Genomic DNA, 19545 nt, shown 5'->3' with positions numbered 1-19545 from the left:
CTGACCTCCCATATAAACTCATTTCAGTTTTCAAATTTCTCTCTAACCTCCCTGTATAATTTCGTTTCACTCTCATTTCTCACTCTCATTTTCATACAGACACTGGGGCCAGGCTGTGCCTACAAAAAAGCTAAAAATGCTTTAGGGCCATGGAATGGGATTTTCAACAATAATTTTATTTATTCTCTTAGAAATAAAGTTTTTATGTGAAAACTTTTATATAAAGGAACGTTTTATATAAAGGAATTTTAGGGTTGATATGTAAATTGTAAATTGTAATTTTTTTTTTCATTAGGAGGGAAAAAGTTGTCTTGGAGGCATGTTAGGAAACAGCTCTGCCTCCTACCAAATTCCATTTATCTCGCCAGTGTTCCTTCCAGGTACTGATGCTAAGAATCTGCCCTTGGTCTTCATGGTAGGGACCTGATCTGCACCCACTGCCTGAGTCCTTGGCCAAAGCCAGTGTGTTTGGTGCCATGGTTCTACACCCTAAGCAGGATCTCTGACTTTTCTCTTTCCACATTCAATCAGTCCCCAATCCATCACTGTTTTCTCTTTTCATGTCATCATAACTGTTCATTGATAACTATTCCTTCTTTTCCATCACTACTATTTCACACAACATGAGCTTGAGAGAAAATACTATGTTTTTCTGTAAGACAAACTTAGATGTTCCAATCATGACTAAGCTACTCATTAGCTTTGACTTTAGTTATGCTACTTAACTTCTCTAAGGCTCTGTTTTCTTGGCTGTAAAATGGGAATCAATTCCAATTATTGCTCTCCATAAATCACTGTAGAAATTACATGATAAAAATCTCACCAAATCAAATAATCATTGCTTTATGATTTTCAGTCTTCTTCTCTCTCTGATATCATACATGATAAGTATATTCTAATAAATGTCTTTCTTGTGATTTCACCCTGTATATCACATTAAGCATAGTAGTCACAGTTACCATTTATTGAGGAAAAAAATAAAACCTGATCATGATTATGCACCTACTCTGTACCAAGCACTGAGGTAAGCACTTTACAAACATCTCATTTAATCCCATGGAGTAGTTAGTTATCTTTTTTTTCTAGATCTAGAAAGTAAGGCCCATGGAAGTTAAATAATACCCAATGTCCATTAGCTATAAAGGAGCAATTTTTGTAAAATACTTCTTTTGGAATGACCCATTGTATTAAAACCAAGACCACTCTACCTGCCAAAAGGCCTTCAAACAGAGGGCACCTACTGTCATGAACCCACTATTGCTTCTCTTAGCTAAATTTCCACTGTTACCACTCCAGGATGACAAATGGAAAATAGTTTTACGTATTCTACTATATATGTGTCAGTAATCTCCACTGTTTGCACTGCCTGCCTAGTCAATTTGATATACACCTGACCAAAGGTACCAACCACACACACACACACATCCATAGTCAGCACCAGTCCAGCAAATTCAGGATGAACTCTGCTCTCTCTCCTCGTAACTGAGGTCCTGAGTTGTCCTCCATCTTCCTAGCCACTTACAGAGATTCATTCATTCATTCATTAAATGCACATTGAGCACATCCTATGTGTCAGGCAATGTTCTGGTATTGAGGACACAATGGAGAAAAAAGCAGGCCAGGTCCCTGCTTCCATAGAGATTACACACTCTAGACAGACATTGCTTCCTTTGGCATGAGCACAATAAATCAACTACACATATTTATTAAGGTATTTGTTCATTATCTTAACAGTGACCATGGGTAGCTCTCTCAGAAGCTGTTTTACTCTTATTGCGATCCGTAGCTACGTAGTTGTTTTGAACCAATGACAAGTCCTGACCTCAGTTTTCAATCATTCCTTCACCCACTAGCATGATGCATTGTTTTACTACAGTTTAAATTCATTATTTCCTCCACTAATGTCCTGATTTTAACTACTTTGTTTTTAGCTTACTTGCTTGAAGCCCATATAGACACCTCGATTTAAGTTCACAAACTCAAATATGAAAATTCAGTTAAAAATTTAGATCACTCCAATAACATACCATGTATCCCAACCCAGTGGACCCAATAATACTCTGAGCTCTAACACAAATTATGTCTCTTTTCCATTCCTTGGTCCAAGGTTTCACAGAAAAATCTGCATAAGTGTCACACCTATTTTCTTCAAATTAGCTTTGATATATGAATTTTTATGTCCTACTATTCCTTATATAAACAGTTGTAGATTATACTCATGAGTTCACCACAATCTGTTCATATTTATATTAGATCCTATGGTTTGGTCAATATTTTCATGTACAATAATACCTAATTAGACAAGTGCTTTGTACTCAATAAATATCATCAAATGAGTGTATGCTTAATGACAATAGAAGCAGAACTCATTGAATTCCATCCATGAACAGTAACTAGTTATTTGGTGTAAGGGAGAACATATGTCCTCATACTGGTAATTCATTATCAATTTACCAATGAGACAAATAAATACATTACTTTGTATATATATATCTAAAGTAAATGCAGATATAGCAGGAGGAGAAGAAGAAAGCTTAAAAGTTCCTCCTGGGGCTTCCCTGGTGGTGCAGTGGTTGAGAATCTGCCTGCTAATGCAGGGGACACAGGTTTGAGCCCTGGTCTGGGGGGATCCCACATGCCACGGAGCAACTGGGCCCGTGAGCCGCAACTACTGAGCCTGAGCGTCTGGATCCTGTGCTCCGCAACAAGAGAGGCTGCGATAGTGAGAGGCCCGCGTACCGCGATGAAGAGTGGCCCCCGCTTGCCACAACTAGAGAAAGCCCTCGCACAGAACGAAGACCCAACACAGCAAAAATAAATAAATTAATTAATAAACTCCTACCCCCCAACATCTTCTAAAAAAAAAAAAAGTTCCTCCTTATTTACCTTTAACTGGATTTTAGAAATACTTAAAATACTGAGAATATAATCAAATCATGTATCACATTTTGCTGCTTAAATCTTTTTACATTTGTCCATTAATCTAGTCAACCAGCCATGCATTTCACAAGATTTTATTGAGTGCCTCAGTAGTGCCATCACTATGTACAGGGCAGATTCAAAACTGTAGAGAAATACCTCATAGAAAAGTACTTTATGTGAACTAAAAGATGATGCTGTATTTAAGTATTCACCTGAAAGCCATGACTTCCTACCTCAACAATCCAAAAGTGAAAATGAATTGAGGAATTCTTACAATTAAGAAAAATTAAAGTGTGACTAATCATGCAAAAAAATCACAGACATAGATTCTAGCCAAAAGCTGCCTACAATTTTCCCCTAACCCTCTCTGGTCCGAGGAGGAGTCAAATGACACTGAAGTCCACAGAGCGTGGTTTCATAGCATGTACAATTTCAACACAGAAGGAGCAGGCTTCCCTCATATGCATCTCTTCAAGCCCATAGTCAGGCCCAGAAAGGAAGAGTGAGATACTGGAAGTCAGTAAATCAAGTAAACAGAATATTTTTGTGATTCTGAGATTTTCAGTCTTTAAGGCCTACTTCTTCAACAGACTGAAAAATAGCACAAGTAAAATACCATCTTTCTTACTAGAAAAAAATTTCGCTTTAATTCTTATGTTCTTTTCTTTGTATTCTGGGAACAGATTCTCTCTCTCTCTCTCTCTCTCTCTCTCTCTCTCTCTCTCTCTCTCTCTCCCCCCCCCTTCCCCCCGTTCTCTTTCTCATAAGGAGCTACTTAGTCCACCTCTTACTCATAGGTACTATCATCCAAACTGTCCCTAGAAGTCTATTCTCAGCAACATGACACTTTTCCCCTCAACTTTATAACATTCATCTATGACAATATATTTTCAACTGGTGAATTAGCTCCTGGGGTTGCCAACACAAACAGAGAAAAGGAAGCTGTCATTCTTTTTAAACGACGGTAAGTCTCACACATCATTCCTAAAGCAGGGTCCTCTCTTAGTGGGCACGCAGTCCCTGGCACTCCATCACTTGCAGGCTGCTCAGCACAGTGTATTCATCAAGGCAGGCCGATGCAATTGCTCACTGGCAGTTTAAATGGGGCCGACTTGTCACAAGAGTGACAGCCTGGGCAATTGTTTGCCCTCTGGGAACAGGTGCAGGCAGGTTCAAATGAAACACATCCAAACACTAACAGCGAGATTCTTAATCATGTCAATAGAAAGGATGTACCAGTGTCTAGGATTCAGTGGTCACAATATGCCTCTTACACTTTTGAAGATGAAGTGCCGTCTGGCTTTTCAATAGATTGTTCCAAGGAATCTATCATGTCATTATCATTTTTAATGCACATTTCTTGTTTGCTGGATGAAATATCTAATTCTGATACTCCTCATGCTAAAAAGCATGTTTTTGAATAACACAGGGTCAGGTTATCAAAATAAAGGGATGGAAAATAAAGGAGCCTGGTGGTGGAGGAAAGAAACAGTAGTAAGCAATGAAATTTTACTTCAGAATAATGGCAAAGTTTTAATGTAAATACCGAGGATGCAAAGGAGCTCTTAAAAAGGATTATTTAATAACATCGTTATTGAAAAAACAAAATAAAATAGTTAGCCAGTTTAATTTTTGGCTCTTAAATTTCCCAACATTGTGGATTAGATTTTATATGTTCTGATAGCTTTCATTACATATCTATTTAAAATATTATATGTTCTATATCTACATAATGCAGCTAACTCTATACAATGTTTTTAATAAAATTCCAGTAATAATCATATAGTATAAATGTAACTAGATATCATGGTACTAACAAAAGTATTTTAGTATTCTTGGTGTTAATCAAGTAACTGCTTAATATTCACAAAATATCTTTAGGAAATTACCTCTGTGAGGAATAACAAAGACAACATACAGTCCTAGCTTTTGTAGTATAATTAATTTGTGTGTTATTAAATTGTGTAATTAGTTTGAGGGGCAAAATTTAACACACATGAAACAATGAGTGAAAAATGAACTACTGAACAATAGAGTTTCATAAAATAAAGAGCTCAGTGAAGGCTGCCGAAGTAGGAGAGTCTCATGGAAGAGGAAGGGGATGAACTGGAAATGAGCAAAAGGCCTGGGAGTGGATTGGGGGAGTCCATCCAGGAAGGAGAGCGGTAAATTTGGGTAAAATTAGAAAATGTCCATTTTAATTTCCTCCGTTTAAAAGTAAAACAGGGCTTCCCTGGTGGCGCAGTGGTTGCGCGTCCGCCTGCCGATGCGGGGGAGCCGGGTTCGCGCCCCGGTCTGGGAGCGCCCCGCGTGCCGCGGAGCGGCTGGGCCCGTGAGCCGTGGCCGCTGGGCCTGCGCGTCCGGAGCCTGTGCTCCGCGACGGGAGAGGCCGCAGCAGAGGGAGGCCCGCATACCACAAAAAAAAAAAAAAAAAAAAAAAAAGTAAAACAAACAAAAAACAGAGGCTAAAAACTAGGATAAGATGAAGAGCTCAAGGTAAATGCCTCTAAAATGTACATTCTTAAGGAAACAAAATCCTTTTATTGGGGGGACTTGCTTTAATTTTAGATAAGTGGATATTGGCTGATTTGGAGAAATGTTATATTGTTTTTCTCCAAAATCCAGGCTCTGAATTTTGCGTCTTGGCTCCACCAGTTTCTGGCTGTGTGAGTTACTCAATCTCATCATTTCCACGTTTCTTTACTTGTGAAATGGAGATTAAAAGTACCTGCTTTTTTTTAAGGTTGTTTGAAGTAAATCAGATAATTCATGTAAAATATTTAGCACAGCACTTAGCACAAAATAGTCTTAATGAACAGTACCTATAGGATACCTTTTTAAACATAAGATTCCAGTTATTTAAATGCAAGTAGTATTTGGTGTTAATGTTGACCCATCACTATCAGTTATTCAATAATTACAGGTCTAAATGATTAAAGCCTTCCCTCGAAGTAAGATCCAAGTACTGCCTACATCCTTGTCTGCTTAAACAGAAAAAATTATTCTATCTTGGAAAAAAATCCATTTGATCCCAAGAAAGCAAGTTGATTATGCAGTACAAAAATAATCCCCAGATTACCATATATTGAAATAAGGTACTGACCCTTTGTGAAATCAATACTTGATAATTCACCACCATTATTGAAGAAATTAAAAACTGAGCCCTTCTTTGTTCTGAACCGGATATATTTATATGCAGACACACTTTCAATCTTTTTCCAGGTCAAAGTCACTTGTATAGTTTCTTTAAAATTTGATTCAGGTGACATCACTTTTCCATAGAATTCTTTAACTTTTTCTATGTCATATAGGGATATAAACTTAAATCCAATATTCACATTCAAAATTAGGGGAAAAAGCTATGTTTCGGCATGCCTAGAAACATAAAATGTAACTATTGAGAAATTAAAGAAAAGGCCTAATTTAAGACTTTACAAAAAATTTTCAATGCTAGATCATTAATATAGAGTAGTTCTTTCAACTGTAATAAAATGGCAGCAAAACTTGTTTTCAAATATATTGAAAGTTAAAATCACTCTAATTTTTCACATTGTGCTTCACTATTTACTCTGTCAGGAAGTTCAGGATTAAATTTTTAGTTCAAGCATAGTCATGGTCTCATGTGCAGTTCCTAGTAAAATTGTCTTCTTTCTTACTCTAAATAATTTCTGTTCTTTATTTTATTGCCTTGTATATGTCTGCATGAAATTTTAGAATAGGTTTGCTTGAATTCGTTCTTGAACAGAATAGAACTACAAACTAAATATTTGTTCTTGTGATTACTTTATTACTTAATTTACTCTTATTTTGTATAATCCCTATGTATTCCTTGAATTCAAAATTTTGAGATTTTATACAGAAAAAAATTTGAGAGGTGAAAAGAATGGGGAAAATTGACAGCAATTCAAAAAGTCATCATAATGTTACCTCATTCTCTAGTCTAAAGCAAATTACAAAGACATACACATACTTAAATATAAGACAGGGTTATTATTATCACTGATAAATGCCCAGAATGTACCAGGGAAGATATTTTATTTACTAAGACCCACAGAGCCTTGGCCAAACCCTTTCATGGGACAAAGCCAGAAATGTTTTCCTTCTTTGGACATTATTTTGGTAATTTAAGGTGTTTAAAAAGGTCTTAAAAATTTAAGATATGCCTCAGATAATGAGGGTTTCTTTATCTACCTGAAAAGCTTTGTATTTTCCCTGTGAACATGCAGAGTCGTTTTAGGTTTGAAGACTATAAGGGGGAAGGAAGCTTTGCCAAGAGCAATAATCCTTCCATAAACTAATATGTCAGCATCTGCGTTCAAGGTAAGTTAAGAAAAAAAAAATGAACATAAGGGAGGAATTTTCAACTTTTCCTTTAATTGAATGAGAGCTACTTTTCATTTTTCCAAAGCCACAAAAATGGTGTATATGTGTGTGTACATAAGAGGAGATAGTTTGAGATGAAAAAAAGGTAGTAACTTTCTAGGTAAACAGAAGATGTGTCACTACAAGCTTCACCTGACACCCTGCTGAAAAATCCCAGCAAACTAAAGAAAGAGAAAGGATTGAAGAATGACTCCATAATTCGGATATCTCTGGAAGAGGGGTTGATCAGCATCCTCCGGTTAGGGAACCAGGTTCTGAACAGTCTCTTAAAGAGGATTCTCTCATTAAATATAAGGAAAAGAAAAGTAGTGAGTACACTTGCTAAACAGCCTATGTCAAATGATACGCTAATCAACTTGCCATGTTTATCCTCTTCCAATTCACTCTCAGAGCATCCATCAACCTCATCTTTCACACTGTCATCAGCATCTGATGCCTTCCACAACGAGGTTTCACTCTCCTTTTCAGGGTCTAAAAGATCTTTTTCATCATCTGAGGGTGACTTTGGCATTCCATTCATTTGATCATCAGCCTGTCCTTCATTAGCTTTCTCATCTTGTTTCTCCTCATCTGCTTCGAAATCTTCTTCATATTCTGAGAAAAGAAAAGCTCCACTATGAGAATGAAAATAGAATTCCTAATACTTAACCCATTTCACTTTAATGAGAACTTTGACTCCATTATCCTCTCCTCTCTGGGCCTTTCTTCACTTCTTTTTCACACAGTTAGTGAACATGGAAAACTAATAGCAAATGATCAAAGATTGCAATCAGTTACATATACAAGAGCAGTAAAGAAATGAAGCTCCAAATGACAAGGCTGAAACCTAATAAAAGCTCATTTACAAATGGACATCATCATCTACAATAACCAAAATGGACAAGAGAAGAACTTGATAGAAAACAATAAATTAGAAATAAATTAAAAATGAAGAGAACAGGATTATAATAATAAAAGTTAATTTGGAGACCCAGTGAGGCCATATTTTATAGGAAGAATGTTCAAAATATTTGGATATCAAGTTAATGAATAGTAAAGTGGAAAAAATTCAATTAACAAGTCCAAAGGCCCTGAGAAGTAACACTGTGAATAGCACATTCTTTGAGAGAACCAAATGGACATCAAGAAAAGGCATTATGAAGGATTCTGTACCTGGGCCAGAACAGAAATCATATGCATTATTCATCCCTACAATCAATAAAATAATTACATTCCAAGGATAAAAATTCTTATAAGATAGAATATTCCTGTCACAGTCATGAATTTGCTTCATTTCTTCAGAAGTGTAACACATCTGTAGCAGAAAAAGGAAACTGTCACATCAGATAAACGCCATCTGTCCCTTGTGGTTATAATTTTTCACCTTTCATATTTAATTGTTCCCCTTTTTCTTCCACCAAAAACTAAAAATCTTGAAGTGACAACATGCCAAGGATAGAGAGCAAAAGGATTTCATGCAGAACCAATTAAGCAAATAAACAATTATCTCTTAAAATAAAAATTACAGGAAAAATAGTTTTCCCTATTTTGTGTGTTTTAGTTATTAGATAGTCTGGTTTCTTCTCCAGCAGTGGGGGCCTTTCGGGTAATTACTTGAGAGCTGTCCACTCTGCCACAATGAAGGAAACTTAATTTAGAAATGCATGCCCTGTGCATATGAAGAAAGCTCTGTTAATGCAGAGAAGGTATGAGGGCGATGTGAGCAGAAAAGTGCGATCAGAAACTGTAACGAAAAAAGGCAAACAAAGAGAACTCATCACAAGAAAGTTTTCATGAAAGAGATTTAATCTGGAGAAAGAGAAATGTGAATCAGTAGAACAAAATTATAAAATAAGCAAGAAGTTGAAAAAATTAGTTTATATTGCATAATGGAAACAGGACATACTAATAAAAACAAATATTTTGATTCAAATATTTCAGGCCAAGTAATGGGATAGCTTCTCACTTAGTTTAGTCAGTTGTCAATCAATAAGACTTTATTGAGACCGTTCTATTTGGAAGAGGCTAAAATTGAAAGATAAAAGACATTACAGTAACACAACCCCTGCCCATCAAGGAATCTCCGATTTTTGTTGAGGAAATAAGACGTAGGTACACAAGAAATACTGTACTCATGTTAGAATAGTTTTTATACATGACCCTCAGTAATGTTAGTTTTAACACTGTTGGGCTCAATTGCTGTAGATTTTTATATAGGACTCATGATTAATTATGTGAAATAGTGTCAAATAAGTGGAATAGAGTCAAACAAGGGTGGAAAGTCATTTGGAGATTGTGGAAGACTTCCTAGGAGTGTTTGAAGTTAGCCATAGAATACACACACACAGAGAAACACATTAGAAACAAGAGATATTTGCTGCTGGTCACAAGATAAGCAGGGGCCAGACAGTACATGAGTAAATTGCTGCAAGTCCATCAACAGTATTACAGCGTGGTGAAATATGAGGGTTCTGGAGTCAGGCTGTCATGTGTCCAAGCACCAGTTAAAACACAGCTGTGTGACCTGTCAATTTGCTCAACATCTTTAAGCTTCAGTTTCTTCACCTATGATATGGGTGGTACCTGCCTCACAAAGCTATGGGGACTATTAAAAGCAATAATCCCTAAAATATGCTTAGTATAGTACCAAGGACAGTAGGCTCCTAAAAAATGTTAGAGATTAGTAGTAATCATGATTGATTGGGGGTGGACAGAGTTGGTCATAGAATAGGAGAAATCACAACAATATGTGCTTTATTGACAGCAATACACTTTAATGGAGGCACCTGATTAAAATCAGAGTCGTACAAGTGTCCACAATTAGGACACTATTGCAGTTATATTATTGAAGCAGACCATAAAATTGAAGGACCATGTAGTGAACCACAGGAACAATCCCTGAATCCTATTTGGCAGGAGCTTCAGTGTTTTCTCTCAAAACAGGAAATTCAAGGCTGCCCTGGCTTTGTTCTATCATCATATTTAAATATTAGCCTTCTATTAACCAGGCACACTGCATTAGCATCACAGCTCAAAGCACACCTCCTTTGTCTCATCTACTCATGTTTTCAATATGAATGAACCAGTGGCATGCTTTCTGGATCCCTTTTCATAATTTCTTCTGTTTCCCCATCTCATCTTTCTTCTTCCAGAGAATGTAATTAGCTTGTTGTTTACCATCCCCACTAATGAGGAAGCAAGTCAACGCGAGGTCAACATCAATCCCTCCGCAGCTCTCCCTGGCTGACCTCCACACAGGCTTCTTGCTGCCCTGACCATCAGCAACTGTTCTACAGAGAGCTGAAGGCTTGCTCTGCTGTTTCTTCTTTTTTTAAATGGAAATGGGCATTTAAAGTCCATTAAGGAGCCAACACAGAAGTAAGATCTTGGGAAAAGCTGTTTTATAGTCATAAAGTATGCTACTCATAGCACGGGCCATGTTGGTTTAAGGAAAAAAAAATACAGAAGTTGAACATGGCCTAAATAAACATACCTGTATGTTGTGAAAGTTAAAACACGAAGACACATCCCATTTGTTAATTTCTCTGCCGTTGCTATTGTTATCTACAGATATTTTAGAATTTTCAGTTTAAGATAAGAATAAAGACTAGAAAGGATGATGGAGAGAGGTAAGTGGGTCAAAGTGTTAGGAGTGAAATCTTTTTTAGATAGTCACATTATTTCAGTAATAAACAGATATAAAGTCTAATGCTGTAACAACTCTGTAATTATTCTCTTGGATTTCTGAAACTGTTGGGCAGCAACTAGAGAAGGTGGGGAAGAAGAGACCTAGGAGATGCCCCTTTCCTGATACCAGCCCTTCCACACTTATCCCAGCCAATGGCTAGTGTTCCTCTAATCCAGGCTTTGTCTCCTGGGTGCAAGAGGGACACTCAGGCAGCTCCCCTTTTCTGATTCTTTGGACATATCACCCACAACCAGGTAACATCAAGGATAGCTTGTACAGAAGAAGAGGTTATATGTACAGTGTTTGAAAGTTTGGGCTTTGGAATTAGACAAGCCTGAGTATTAAAGGGTAGCAGAGTATGCCACCCCAAACTATGCCACTTGGGCATAAGGTTTATTTTGAGCTGAAGGAAGGCAATTGAGAAGTAGTAAATAGAAGAGAAGCTCTCTGCCCTCCCCCCTTTTCCCTAAAAGCAGGACATAAATTTTTGAAGGAGTCTCTCCTCCCCTGTCTCCCAGGAAGGACAAAAGTTAATCATAGGAGACAACTCTGATCCTTAGCAGCCCAGAGATGGCACCAGAGGAATCAACATAACAAACTTCACTAGAACTAGCCCTTATCTACCATTAGTTTCCACATAATATTTGCCTTCCCACAATTTGTTGCCCCTGGAAGCTCAATGTCCTTTTCCTTTGCCTTGTCACTTCTTGAAAAAAAATGTATTTTTCTTTTATTAAGATGCTATATAAGCCCAAGTTCTAACCACCCCTTTGAGTTACTCAGCTGAGTGCTCCCATACATATGCACGATGCACCTGCTAATAAACTTTTGCTTGTTTTCCCTTTTTAATCTCTTTTGTCAGTTTCACTTACAAGGATACAGTTAATGAAGCTAAGATGTGTAGAGGGAAAAGTTTTTCCTTTCCTACAGTATGAATCCTAGTTCTGCTACTTTCTCTCTGTATTTCTGAGCCTCATTTTCTTAAAATGGAGAGAGTAATAATATCTACTACATCAAAAGGTGAGGGTATGTACATATATAAGGCAAGGAGATATATATATATATATATATATATATATATATATATATATATGAGTGTGTGTATGCAGTTAGAGGGGGGAAAGAAATGAGGAGAAAGAGGCAGGGGAGAAGGATGAGGAGGAAGAAGATGAAGAGGAAGGAGAGGAGAGTGAGGGGAAAGGAGGAGAAGGGACAGGAGGGGAGGGAAGGGAAGAACAAGAAAACAAGAAATGCAGACAAGCTCCAGGACCCCAGGCCTACATCAAATGTTTTCAGTTATGGAATACTCTATCACTATATAATCATATAGGTTGTTCCTACCTGATGCCAAAGCATCAGTTTCACCAAAGCAAGTACATCAAATACTGAAAAAAACAGGCAAAATTCTGTTTGGTGAAATGGTCTCTCCCTGCATAAGTGAACAGAGCCTCTGGCTCACGCAGACGCAAACTCTCCTTTCCCGCCTCCCCCTCAAAGCACCTCCAGCCCCCTGGAGTAAGGCTGCCCTCCTCTAAGACAGGCCACACAGAACTCCTTGCAAAACAGTTGAGAAGGTGGTCAGGGACTCCTCACCTGCAACACAGTTGCCTGAAGATCTAAACTGAGTAACAACATTTAATGGATATTTTTGCAAATTTTTATAATCACATTGTAAAATCTTAAACAAAACGACCACGCAACAGCAAAAGAACCCAGTGTTACTCATTACCATATTTAAATATGTTTTCTTGGTCATCTTCCCAGACTTCTTGTCCTGGCTTTTCTTTACGTTCCATTTCTTCGACAGCAGTTCTCACTTCACCGATCCCTGTATGTAGTTCTTGAGCTGAAAAAATGGCTGAAGCTGAGGTTTTGCTTCCCTCCATCTCTCTCCTTCTTGGTATCAGGTACTCTCTATCCTTCCTCAGTTTCCCCTCACCCTTCATCAATCCCTCTCTTCTCTCAATACTCTTTTCTTTCCTAGGTTTTGGTGAAGTTGTTTTTTTGTCAAGGCCCATTGCAATAATGCACCTAGGAAAAACATTAACATAAAGTGTTGATTAACATTTATATATAGCACAATGGAACTGCAAAGATCTTTAAATCACTTCTCTTATTCCAGTAAGAAATGCTACAAGAAACATATTTATCATAGTACACAGAGTTAATTAAAATAAACTACTTTCTCCTTATTAATACCAAAATCTTATAAATAAACACAATTCTTAATAGTTTTACCCACAGTAATACACAAGAAAAGGAAGCAACTTAACAACAATGAATTATAGTCTCAAACTAAACTTTGCGCCTTAAAGTATACATTTGGCCTTATAACAGAGATAGATAGATAGATAGGTAATTTAAGTCCTCATATTAAAATTATGTGATAAAAGAACATTCAGGTTTATCAATAAAAGGAAGCTGAGATAAAAATTATCAGAAGAAAGATGTCATTCAGTCTTTGATAATTTATTATTCCAACAACACAACAACAAAAAGACTTATATACAAAATTGACTCTAAATAATTATGATTGATTTTTTAAGAAACACAATCAGTTAAATATTTTTGTGCCCTTTAAATAAACACTTCAGGAGCCTGAATGCTTATTTTAACAGAACTGTCATTATTGCTTTTATAATGGCCTTTTGAAACCTGTACCATAATCTTTTGGTGATTTTTTCCTGGCAATAAGCTTTTGTTTTTTGAAAATGGCAGTAATCTATAGAGGTCATAAAGTCATTCTAAGTCAAATCTGGTGAGCCAGCAAATGATCTGAATGTTTTAAGACATTAAACAATATTTTTAAAAATCAGTTATAACAAAAGTAACATTAATAAATTCTTCTGTAGCTTTTATCCTGTCTCCTGAGCTAAAATCAAAATAGGAATTCCAATAACTATGATACATACATTAATAAAAATGATGACTATGATAACAATAAGAGCATCAAGCACTCCTTCTGTGCCAATCTCTTTACTGGGTACTTTATGTACATGATCTTATATGATATATTCCCCTACAGACCAATAACTTAAGAACTATCGTCATCACTTGACAAATGAGGAAACTGAGGCTTCAAGGATTCCATGACTTGCCCAAGTTCACCCAGCAGATTAGTGATAAAGCTGGCTTTCAGCTCAGGACTGTTAGACTCCATCACCTCCCACTGAAGTACACCCATATTATTAGATTACAGGTATAGCCTTCTCAGATGACTAGTTACACAGACAAATGTTACACTGCTGGGCTTACCCAGGGCAAGTACTCACAGTCTCCTCACAAAGACTAACAGAATGTGGAGAAGTTTTCACCAAGGCCTAGAGACAATCCCTGACCTGAAAGAGGTGCCTGGCAGTTACCAGTCTCCCCACTCCTCCTCTAGAACTTCACATATCCCCTTCTCTCCATGTCACACAACTATTGGGGAACTGGGTCAGTTAGAGTGGGGTCAGAATGCAGTCAAGACTTTCCAGTTCCAGGAAGAATAGAAACAATACGTAAAATTTGAAAATTGCCTCTACGTGAATCAAGTCCAATGGCAATTTCCTAAACTGAAGATATCACTGAATTTCAGCCATCCCTAGACTAGCAATAGCATAGGAATTGATCTTAATTCATTCTCCCAACAAGTAAATATGAGAACTTAGTTATATCACTTATCCTTTCACTATCTCCCCATAAAATAAAGCTAAAAGGATATGCACTCAAAAGTAACTATCAGGTTGTGAAAAATGGGATAATATGAACATACTTACCTCAGCCATATTAAGCATGATAAATTATTTCTTGACTATAATGATGATATACGTAGCACACTGCTTTCCTTGGAATAAAGGTGTCATGAATCTTCAGAGACTATGATTACTAGCATTCCTTCTGTTCAAGCTATTCTTCCCTTATCAATGGCAACACCAAATAATTGACTTGGAGCCTCTGATAAGCTGTTACTTTTAGTTTATGTTGTGACTGTGTAGAGGCTTTGATGCCTCCCTACTGCATGCACAGACTTTTTATTGCCCATCTGCTTAAGGGAATTAGGCAAACAAAGTGGGTAACATCTGTGCTCTCCTCATCACTGACTACCTATTTGACTTCTGAGTATAATTTGAGGTGTTGATTCTCATTACTAAAGCTCAAAGCAGTCTGCATTCTCTTGGTTAAGCAATTCTTTTTCCTGTGTTTCACTTTAGCAACTGAAAGTAACTACCATGACTCTTCAAAGAGTTCCCATGATTGAGGGATGGATACAAGTGTGGAACCTCCATACTTTGGTAGTGAATGCTGCTAAACTTTTCTTGTTTTCTAAGGACCTTAGACAGGTAACTCCAAAAATTTCTAAATCCTTCCTCCTTAAGAGAGAGAAGAGGTGTGAAAGAGTCATCTAGCAAGTGCGACAGTGAATGGTCTAGGGCAATGTAGCAGGAATGCCTAGGTATATTTAGGACCTACCTGAGGTTGCTTTTCTGTTCCAAGTCAAATATGTTCTCCATATATGTGGGCAAGTCATTTGTTTAACTCCCAGGAAAGCTAATGAGTTTGTAAACAATCATCCATGTGTGAACACATTGCACTCTTTGGGAATTGCTGTATAAATCCAAGCTATAAAATGTTTGGTCTTAAACACTTTCTATCGAGGTTTAATAATCAGTGCCAAAATCTGATGGATGGCATCTACTCTCCTTTCAACACTTAACTAGCTTCTGTACAATTCTTTATATGATTTCACTTGGTTCTCTCTAGCTTCTTTCTTTGAAGTTTTCAAATAATAATAACAAAATGGTTGTCATGTTTAAGAGTAAGTTCTATTACCCTCAACTAAAATGCACAGTTCTCATAAGACACTGGTTTTCAATTTTTTCTTAGCTTCATAATCAGCTGAGGTTAAGGCTCCAATCACTCTTTGACTGGAAAATAGAAATAATCAGCAGAGAACTTCCAGTTGATCCCAACACAGCCACCAACTTGCATCTCTCTCTGCCCTATATGCCATCTTTCTTCCTGTTACTACAGAAGAATGCGTCCTCTCATCTAAGGCTAACACCTCCATTTGAGCCCTAGATCCCATCTCCTCTAGTCTACTCAAGCACTTTGCCCCAGCAATTTCTCTCTCTATGTCACGCCTGATCAATGTGTTTTTTTCCCCTAGGGTATCAACCCTATCTATCAGCTTATAACCATATTATAACATCTCCCATCTTAAAAAATAATAAGCCCCCTTGGGCCCCTACATCCTCCCTCCTGGCTGCCACCCAATTTCCATCCTTTAGAGCAAAACTCTTTAATAAGAGCTATCTATCATCTCTGGCTTTAGCTCTTCTCCAATTATTTCTTAAACCTACTCCAAACAAGCCTGCATTCCTACCACTCCACAATAGCAACTTGTGCCAAGATCACCAATAACCAACACATTACCAAATAATCATGCTCAATCCTGACTTTTCATTTTGCTTCACCTAACCACACCTTTGACCCAGTTGATTATGCCTTATTCTTGAAACATTTTGTTCATTTCCAGGACATTGCTTTCTCTGGGTTCTCTGTCTAATGACTGGTCCTCCTCTCTAGGTTTTTCCTGGTTCCTCTTTATCTTCCTCACCTTTGAACTAAAGTGACCAGAGCTTATTACTCAGGCATCTTCTCTTACTACATTCCATTCTTAAGCAGTCTCATCCCATCTTATGACTCTAAATGCCATCCATATGTAAACAATTCTCAAATTTATATATCTCCAGCCTGGACCTCTCACCAGACCCCAGATTCACAGATCCAACTGCCTATTCAACATTTCTACTTGCATATCTCATAGATGTCTCCAACTCAGTGTGTCCAAAACCAAAATCGCCTCCTTCCACTCCCAAAGCTGCATCTTCCACAGTCTTCCCCATGTTAACTGGGCATCTTTCCAGTTGTTCAGGTTAAAAACTTTTCAATCATCTCTGACTCTGCTCTTTATCTCATGCCCTGCATCCAATCCATCAATAAATCCTGTAAACCCTACCTTCAAAATACGTCTAGAACCTAATCACTTGTAACTCTTCCTACCACTCTCTCTCCTCTGGATTAAAGTAGTTTCCACCCTTCCCCCCACCCTCCCTATTTTATTTTTCCCATAGGAGCTACTATCAGATCATGACAAGCCATTGCTCTAAACCTACATGAGAGGCTTCACATCCCTCTCAGAATAAAAGTCAAAGTCTTTGCAATGACCGTAGGACTCTACGTGACTTGACTCCACTGTCTCTCTGACAGTGACATCTTCTATCACTGTCCCTTTCTCACTTTTGCTCTGATCACACTAGTTTACATACACCAAGCATAATCCTGTCTCACACCCTTGGTATATGCTTTTCCTCTACCTGAAAACCTATTTGAAAAAGGAGACATTTTTTTCTGGTTTCTGCTCGAAAGACATCAGAGAGGCCTTTACTGACCATCCTACATGAAATAATACTGCCTTCTGACACTTGTCCCCCCTCATTCCTTATATCTCCCTTACCCTGTTTTGCGTTCATCACGCTTATTACCATCTAATATACATTAATTGGTTGGTGTATTATTGGTATATTGGCATCGGTTTATTGGTATATTATTTTCACTTCCCCTGTCAGAAGGCGCTCCATGGGTCAGGTTCTTTGGTTGGTTCACTGCCATGTTCTAGCCTGGCACAGAGTCAACTCTCCACGAGTACTTTCAGGAAAAAATTAAGCAAAGCCTGAAAGAAGATCTCCTGACTACAAATAGAATGTCTAATATGAAAACTGATGAATAATAGTCAAAACTGACCTTTTATCATGTATTTTTTTATGTCTGAGATTGAAATTAGGGGCATGAGAGTGATCATGGGGCTACACGATAGCGCAGGCACACCTCTATTATGCAAAACCTATAATATGCAACTATGTAAGCCGGATGCTTGACACATGCTCTGGAGCTCAGCCCAAAATAAATTACTATGAGGAATGAGGGGGGAAAAGCCTCTCTCCTTCGCTTTAGAGAGAGAACTTAAAGCATTATGAGGAAAGGAAGAGGTAGAAAAGAAACAGAATTTGAAACACCACCAGCTTTTATGCCCACTATATAATACACCTGGAAATCTACTTTATATCTTATAATTTTAAATACAACACACAGGATTGTGATAAACAACCTTTAACTTAGATATTTTAGGCTCATCTTCATTGATATGATTCTTAACAAATTGTGCTGAGAAATACATCAGTAAAAGCATACAAAGAAAAATGTAGCAAAACTTGCCCTCTACCAAAGGACATTTGTTTCCATACTTGTAGCAAGGAGATGATCTCTCGACACACACAAACCCAAAGTAGCCTCGTCTGCCTCCAAGTCTGGAACCTTTTCGATGCTTATATTCACAGCAGGAACTTAACCTGTTCACCTGTATCCCGTTCAGGAAAAAGGTGAGACTGAAGGGGAAACCATGGTGCCTTTTGGAAATAAACTGAAAGGTCTCTGGAATTTAAAAAGGAAATACATTAGTGAAAGCAACTGACTTTGAACTAACATGTTTTAAATCACATTTTTCTGTTATATAAGTACAATATTATTTTCTAGATCTCCTTTTTAACTTGAGGACAATTTTTTAACCACAAAAACACATTCTATTCCTTATATATATAATAAATACTCCAAGGCATTATAAAACTCTTTGACTTGTAATAAAATAATAAAACCTAAAATTACATGAGCATTTAATATGGCCAGGCATTATGCCTAATTACCTTGGGTGTGTTATTTCTCAACAACCATGTGAAGTAGAAATATTACTATCATTAGTTTCCATAATGCAGAAATTTAAGTTTGGAGTTCAGTAATTCCGCCAAAATCATACAGTAAATGGGAGAGTTAGTGTTTGAATCCAAACACATCTCTAGATTCCACGCCTCTCTATCTTGCTATGTTATCTAGCAATAAAGTACATAACAAAAGGCTGCTGTGAGCTCAGTAATGCTTTTATATGACTATTTTTTTACTCAGTAATGCTTTTAAATAAACTTTTATCTTTAGTTGTGACTTGAAACATCCTGATACATGTATGGATGAGGCAGAATTATTCCATCTTCAATCCATTCTCAGTTCTGCCTAGATTTGAGACCCCTTCTTGATCCCCAACCCACCCAAAAGTCTCACCAATAAATTAAGAACCACTGCTTGCAATTAACAATTTTTAATCATTTCAAGTCTGTATAATGCTTTTTGAAGAAGTCTCACCCTATACCTCCCAAAACCCAATTCTGAGAAACTCTATGCTACAGAGTGACTCAGAAACCTGCTTCTCATGACACTTCTAATGTTACTTCCTACAATAAGCCTCCCTGGACTCTTCCACTTCTACCAATAATAGGCTTGATAATTTTTGCCTATCTTTTGCAATATTTCCTATTGTTACACTTATTATTAAAATATGGCTACACCAGTGTTCTCAAGTTTTAGTGTGCAGCAGAATCACCTGAAAAGCTTATGAAAACATAGATTTCTGGGCCTCATCCCAGAGTTTCTGATTCCACAGGGCACAAGAATTTGCATTTTTTTTTTTTTTTTTTTGCGGTATG

At 37.3% G+C, this 19545-nt stretch overlaps 1 protein-coding gene across 1 annotated transcript in view; it reads right to left on the bottom strand.

Moving 5' to 3' along the window:
• ERICH3 (glutamate rich 3) overlaps positions 1–19545 on the bottom strand; it is an 81334-nt gene that overhangs the window by 23168 nt on the left and 38621 nt on the right. The window contains 3 exon segments of the mRNA XM_055083905.1: positions 7666–7899; positions 12702–13003; positions 18259–18445. Coding sequence (XP_054939880.1) covers positions 7666–7899; positions 12702–13003; positions 18259–18445 — 723 coding nt within the window.

The sequence above is a fragment of the Physeter macrocephalus genome, chromosome 4 (assembly GCF_002837175.3).
Source record: "Physeter macrocephalus isolate SW-GA chromosome 4, ASM283717v5, whole genome shotgun sequence".
Lineage (NCBI taxonomy): Eukaryota > Metazoa > Chordata > Mammalia > Artiodactyla > Physeteridae > Physeter > Physeter macrocephalus.
This window is presented reverse-complemented; position numbering and strand designations above follow the sequence as displayed.